The following is a 7,219-nucleotide window of genomic DNA, read 5'->3' on the forward strand; positions in this document are numbered from 1 at the left end:
TAGCCCTTATGCGTCTCCTCGTTGCGTATGAAGTTGTGCCATCAGGTTAGAGATGGCCCAACAGGTTCAGTGGGAACGAGTTGGCAATCAATCGCTGCTCATCTGAATTCGAATGTCCAATTCACTTCCATTTAACGAAAATATATATTAAAGAAAAAAAACGAGTTATCTCCGCACTTCTAACGAAACACAGAAAATAACTAAATAAAAGAAAGCCGGTTTTATTTCAAAACGTGTTTTGCTTTGGCTACCGAAGCTAAAAATGTTGTGTTTCCCTTCGCATTTGAATTGGATCCCAGACAGTTTCAAACTTGTGTTTTTTTTTTCCGTCAAAATAACCACTTAAATTTAAAAAAAAATTGAATTGCCTGTTTTGCAATCATTTCATGCGAAAACCTAGTCGTTAAACTAAACTTTAACGCAACACAACATTTATTTTCATCTTTTTTTTTTTTTCTTCAAAAAAAAAAAATAAAAAAATAAGGCGATATTGGGTCAGGTTTCACTTTGCCCGTTTCGCTGATAGACTTCCCAGATATGGAGCCTATTCAGTTCCAGATGTTCATCTCTTTATGGAACACAAAATGGTGTTCAAATAACTGCTGATTTTTTACGAGACATTAGATTGCATTTATATTTTCGAAAATAAAAAAAAAAGGGGGAAACTAACCAAAACATTGAAGAGGTAGTTGCACGTTTGACATTCACAAAAAAATGCAAATGCGAAAACACAATAGGCACTGAAAAAAAAAAAAAAATGCAAAAAGGACCCCAGAAGTCTTTTTTTTTTTTTTTTTTTTTTAGTAGACATAGGTGCTGTAGAACGGAGTGGGTTGTTTAACAGCCGGAAGGCGAACAGCATAACGAGATTTCATAGGTGAGGCCGGTACGGCCGCGTAGCGCATTCCGTACGCCTCTCCCTTCTTACTGCTCCGGATGGGAGCGGCTGGAACGAGACGACGGTGAGGCAGGTAATGAAGTCGACGTTTCCATTGTCCTTGACGACGATGTTGATTGTAAACGTAAGCCGGCGGAGCTTTGCCTACAGTCCCGTAGTTGGGCACGAACGCATGAACCCGCGCACCGTAAGGCATCGCGGCTACAGAATCGACGGTACGTGCTGTCGATTGGCGGACGGGGGCCGGATAAGCGTGAGGAGACACATTGAGAGTCTGTTGATGGACATACAACGGAGCGGTTTGCAGTTGGCTGTAGATGACTGGAACAGAATCAACTAAGCGAGCGTAGGATTCGGGAGCAGCGTGATGCACGGTAGTTTCAGCGTTTTGATAATAGGATTTCTCATTTACTTTAACCGGATCTGCCTCTGCATATTCATGTTCTGGCGGGATACGGACATACAAACTGGAAGCATCCTGGACATCGGCTTGAACCTGTTCGGTAGGTTGGTATTCAAGGCCGGCGAGTTTGAAAGATTCAAAAGCATCGCCTTCGGCCACTGTCGGAAGTGAGTCATAAACGATCGTTTCAGAAGCGATAGGAACGTCCGAAGCGGAAGTTAGCGCCGGCTCGGCGGAAAGACGAGTGAAATCAGTCGACGGAACAGATTCCACTAACACGGCTGGATCGTTAACATCTACGCTGATGCTCTCGAGATTGTGGTTCACAGTCTGTTCTGCACCTTCTTCTTTAGACGAAACTTGTTCTACCGATGGCCTTTCAGATATCAACTGCTGCGAGTCTTCAGCGATGGCCGCAAGGTCTGGAACAACTCCATCAGTCGGAGCGTAAGCTTCTGCGTTATGATCGTGTGTCACGGTGATTCCCTCAACAGCCACGTCTTCGGTTTCGACGTCGATCTTGGCGGCCGGAGCGACGCTGGTCGTTGGCGTCGTCACGGGAGAAACGGTCGATGGCGCAACTGTCGTCGGCGCCAGTTTATTCAGTTTGTTCAATAAACCGGTGACGGGATTCGATAAATTCTGCACCGAAGATGAAATCAAATGAGTTAAGGGAGCCGTCAGGTTTTGGACGTTGGCCAGGGCGGAGTGTGCGAACGTTCCAAACGATCTCTCTTTTTCCGTAAGCTTTTCATCGGATTGAGCTGCGGTTTTGGGTTCCAAAGTTTCATCAACTTTCGTTTGCAAGGTGAAGTCATCATCGTCGAAATCGACTTTGACTTCTTCTTCCGGCTGAGGGATGCTTTTGGATTCGGCCGTTTCTGCCATTTCAGCTGGAACTGCCTCGTCGGATTGAATGGCTGACACTTGAACAGCTGTGGGATCACGAAGTTCAGCTTCTATCTCATCGGATTTCACTTCAATGTCGTTTAGAATGGCAGGGTCTTCGACAGCTGGAGACATGGCGGCCGACGAGTCCGGTTCTGTTTTCAAGGTGCGTTCGGAAAACTGGGATTGTTGATATGCAGAGGTATCGACAGTCTGAATGGGGTCGAAACTCTGTAAAAGGCTCACGATGGAATCTGGAACAACGTTCGACGTCTCGACCTCACCGGCCAACGCGGATGGAACGGCCACCGGCGCACCAGCAGCCAATTGTTGTGCTGGACTTTGAACGCCATCACTCGGCGTCTTGCTAACAGGCGCGGGCAGTTGAATCGCAGTTGAAAGAGCCTCTGGCAATTGACTTTCGCCTTTGATTTCTTCACTTTCAACGGCGATTCGGACAGCGTTTTCGGTGGAGGTCAACGCTGGAACGCTGCCAGGTGTCGTTGTTATCTCGGAGCGTAATGGCTGGGCACCGAGAGTTTGCCACAATCGATCGATTTCACTTGGTGCTGGCGTTGGCGATAACGTTGTTGCAACAGGTACCAGTTTCTCCGACGGTGCTGCCACTATCGGTGAAGACAAATCCTCGTCCGGTCGAGCTGGAACGTGTCCACCTGTCTTCGGCGGACTGATATAACCCGGCATGGAGCTGAAGATGGGACTGGAAACGACTGCCGACGATGGACGGATGGGCGTTGCAATCGCTTCAGCTGACAAGATTGCGGCATCGGGCGATTGGGCTTGGCCGGCCTTCTTGATCGATCCAGCACGCTTGCAATCTCCTTCGTAGGTCACTGTCGGATGGAAGCCCATTGCATCAGCTGTGTAATGAACTACTCGCACGCAACCTGTTATTTTTTTTGTTTGTTTTTTTTTGTTTGTTTTTTTGTGTTTTTCCCGGAACACGCAAAACAACGTACGTTGAATACAACGTGTAGCGGAAAAAATGCAAAGAGAAACAAGAAAGAGAAGATTGAAAAAAACAAAAGGAGAAATCATTGCAAATATCTATATGCATGTCGTGCTGTAAGTTCTGTCGATGTTTGTAAACGCGGTTGTACAATACTAAACAGATCGCCCATTTTTTGTTTTGATGGATGATTTCAAAAGCCTCTTAGAAATTAAAATCACGATTTTGAGGATGTGCCAAGAAATAGACGCGTGTAAAAAAAAAAATTTGCATCGTTTCCGTATCAACATGACTCAAATTTAGGACAAGAAATGGAATATTCTAGGTGAAAAGGGGCGATGATTATCGGCAGGTGTGTCCCTGCCTAGTGCAACTCATCAAGAAGAATGACAGAAGAATGCAAAGGGTTTGATTGGATGCATTCGGTAAACCAGTTTTGGCGGAAGACGCCACGTGATTGGCATTGTTTTGCGAAACGTCTACGCTGCAATGTCTACGTGCTTGCCGCGCAAGAAGGATGAGGAACTATATAATTCCCCCTAACGAAAAGAAACAAAACAAGGAAGATTATAAAAAAAAAAAAAAAAAAAATCACTAACCGTCAGGTTGCAGCACTTTGTACAGTCCAGTAACGACGCCATCCCCATCGCGTGATTCAGCTTGGCTTTTGTAGTCGCCTGAGATCGGATTCGCTACGTTGTATCGGAATCGATAAGGAAGTTGGTCCGCATCATCCTAACGATCATTGTTTTGTTTTATAGTTAGAAAAAAAAAAAAAAAAGAACAACAATTAAACCAGTCATGGATGAAAACAATGGACTCACCGTGACGACGCTTGTGTCTGCTGTTTGCTCTTCGATTGCACGGCCGAGCACCACCACGCCGAGCAAAAGCGACTGTTGGGCAAATAACAAAAAACAAATGGCAACAAAAAATTTAAGCAGGTTTGTTTTTTTTTAATTCAAATAAAAATAGAAAAGAATGATCTTATTTAGGATAATTTACCTGGATTAAGTGGACGAGCTTCATCGGTCGGAATCGGTGACGAACTGCGCTGGAATACGAAGTGTAAAGATGAGCATTGGTCACCCTTATTTATAAGGGTTCCAATCCGGACCAAACAAAGTAAAAGGTAGACAGTCGGAATTTTTTTTTCCTTTTTTTTTTTCTTTTTTTCGGAAAAAAAAACGAGGTCACAGTTATTTTAACCTTAGAACAGGAGAGGGGGTTGACAGGTGACACGCTTTCCCCCAACCCTGCGCACTAGAGGCACCCGGCCGATGCGGCCGAAAACAAGTGGCATTGGAGAAAATATAAGGAAGGATTTTTTTTTTTTTTTTCAGCAATGGAAGAAAAAAAAAAAAAAAGAGGTCAAGGCGTATGGTGAAAGTACAACTCATTACACGAGGGGTATACGTATAGATGAGGGAAAGAGAGAGTAGCGGAATATGCAGTTCCGCCGTACCACCAAATCTTTTTGTTTTTGTTTTTTCCTTCTCGTTTCATTTGAAGGCAAGTTAGGGGAAAGGTTGAAATTGTAGGCGTGATTTAAACCACTTCGTCCAGCTATTCAATCATCTTCGGTAAAAATGGGCTAAGTTCTCATGTTTTAACCTTTATCAGCATAACAACAACAACAAAATTACATACTGTACATCAACGGTGAAATTATCAATTTAGAAAACAGAGAAATACAATAAAAACAAAAAAAAAAAAAGGTGTCTTACGTTTTCTTTTTCTGGTTGTTAGGAATAATTGATAAGATCATCAATATTTATAAGTTCTCTCGAGCTCATTTTTTTTTTTTTTTTTAGAAATCTGTTCTTTTTTTTCTGTTTCATTTTTTTGTTTTCCCCTCGTCAACTGGACGTCCGAAATGGAAGGGGCATCTTGACTGCCTCCTCGTAGGAAGGTGGGAGTGAGAAATCAATATCAATGAAGTCGTCATTCCCGATGCCATTCATCCTGCAGCTTCGTTCGAACACGACGTCTGGGATGGAGATGGCCGAGACAGTCGACTCGACAACGGAAACTTGGACGACGCTGTCCGAACTGCTATCGCGCGATTCGCGCCTGCCAAACATTTCCGATTGGCAACAGGCTTTGATGACGACCATCAGTCCGACGAGCGTCATAAAACACAACAAGACCAGCAACATACCTGAGTCCGTCCATACAAATGCGTTATTAAAACAAAAACAGAATCCAAACAAACTTTAAATCTTAGAGCTTACAAACAATCAAAAGACGACTTACAGTTCTCTGTGAGTAACATCATCATCAGTCGGGATGGAACTAGCGCACATCGACTGTGAACGGGGAAGATGCAAATTCAAACTGTCAACACAGCCAATATGGGATGAACTGAAGAACCTCGGCAATAATAACACGTGATACAACGAAAAAAAAAAAAAGAAGAAGGAGGAGGAGGGACTGTGTACGTGCAACGTCTGTTGCGTACCGCGCACGATAAAGATATGCCGGGTCCAATCGTTGAAGCTTGGCACTCGGTGAAGTGTAGTGACCGCCAACCAGTCTGTAACTTTTCTGGTGAACCAGTTCAGAATGTACTACGGGTCTTTTTGGAATCTCTTTTTCTTCTAGTAAGGCGGAAGCTTTATTTATTTTTTTCCTTCATTGGTCAAACAGCAGCCCATGTTTTATAGGTACATGTCTATATAGAGCAAAAATGCATGAGGGATAATGTGAAAGATAAGCAAAAGACTAGCAGCGCTCCCGAACGAAAAAAAAAACCAATCCCGTAGGCGACGTGTATTGGTAGAAAATTTCGTTGCATTCAAGGTTCTACATAGTAGTAAGAGAACTGGATCTGTGCCTTCGATGCTTCTGTATGGTATACTAAATAAGAAAAGCGTTGGAAATTGGTTTCTGGTTTTCGGCGTGCGTACATGCGTTGAACGCGTGTTTCGCATTTCTGCGGGCGACTAGACGTCGCTTGCCAAAGGTGGAACTGCCCAATTGCCCTTGGTAAATAGCGCCGAACAAAAGGGCAGCCGGTGTGTGCGCTTTTCATTTCCAAACTGCACACAAGACATTCCAGAAACTCTAGAAATCAGCGCAGTCACTCTATGATCAACGATTTGTACTCTGTTTCGTTCTCTTTTTTTGGGATGATAATGGTCGATAAACTGGTAAAAGCTGGTCATAATTTTTTTTCTTTTTTCAGACATTCCTGCGGGCCATTTTTTCCCTGCAGATTTTGTAACCGGGCTATCACGTTGAACGAAATAAAGCGCCCGAAGGCGCAAACAAATTTTGACAACACCTTGCGAAGTTGACAAACTTCTCCCCCCTCCAAAACAAAAACGTAAGTAGAAATTGGTTTTAAAGGATAAGGTCATTGGGGCTGGGGTTGTTGCCTACTCCTCTCCGGCTAAGAAAAGGTAAAAATTAGGGAAAGGTTCAAATGCAAATTTGCATTTGTGTTTCTTTCTGGCTAAAGCTGACCGAGTGAAAGTGGTGCAATCCTCGGTGCCTGAGGCCATAAAAAAAAAACTTTAATTTTACCTGTTCTCTTCAATCCTCTTTTTTTTTATGTGTGTGTGTAAGTGGACGGGGCTTGTTTCTTGACCACTGGAAATTTCGGAGAAGCAAAAAGGTATAACAAAGTCTGGATAGTCCTAATAGTTTATTTCCAGTTTTTCAATTCGTGGATTGCAAGAGATAGTATTTCCTGTTTCTTATTACACAAAAAAAATTGTTGCCAACGTCTAAAACAAAAAAAGTCCGGAACTCTTGTCGAAAACCTTGATAACCTATGCCAGTAAGGCTCGTAAGGCGGTTTGAAAATAGCTCCCATTTAACCCTCAAAAAAAGAAAAAAATGCGCGTTGGCCACATAGTCTTAAGGCAATCGAAATCTGGTTTTCTTTTTTTATAACGATAAACAAGGTAAAGATCGAGTGTGTAGCCAAAATCACAAATGAAGGTTGAAACAAGTTTGACTTTTTTGCTCTACCAGCAGTATAACTTGGTCCTACGTGCATTTTTTTTTTCACGACACGTAAATTTATTAGCGCGAATTCATTGAACTACTAAAT

At 43.2% G+C, this 7,219-nt stretch overlaps 1 protein-coding gene across 3 annotated transcripts; it reads right to left on the reverse strand.

Moving 5' to 3' along the window:
• Positions 1-623: 623 nt before the first annotated feature.
• Positions 624-5,584, reverse strand: LOC130687460 (uncharacterized). 3 transcript variants are annotated; one of them, XM_057510629.2, is made up of 6 exons: positions 5,416-5,584; positions 4,887-5,320; positions 4,165-4,773; positions 3,984-4,055; positions 3,759-3,894; positions 624-3,043 (listed from the first exon to the last, which is right to left on the reverse strand). In XM_057510629.2, the coding sequence occupies exons 3-6, from the start codon at positions 4,186-4,188 to the stop codon at positions 801-803; spliced, it is 2,475 nt and encodes an 824-aa protein (XP_057366612.1). In that variant the 5' UTR covers positions 4,189-4,773; positions 4,887-5,320; positions 5,416-5,584; the 3' UTR covers positions 624-800. The 3 variants fall into 3 exon arrangements, with proteins under 3 accessions (XP_057366612.1, XP_057366611.1, XP_057366610.1); XM_057510628.2 differs by having other exon boundaries at positions 624-3,070; XM_057510627.2 differs by lacking the exons at positions 4,887-5,320; positions 5,416-5,584 and having other exon boundaries at positions 636-3,097; positions 4,165-4,312.
• Between the last annotated feature and the right edge of the window lie 1,635 nt (positions 5,585-7,219).

The sequence above is a fragment of the Daphnia carinata genome, chromosome 4 (genome assembly GCF_022539665.2).
Source record: "Daphnia carinata strain CSIRO-1 chromosome 4, CSIRO_AGI_Dcar_HiC_V3, whole genome shotgun sequence".
Lineage (NCBI taxonomy): Eukaryota > Metazoa > Arthropoda > Branchiopoda > Diplostraca > Daphniidae > Daphnia > Daphnia carinata.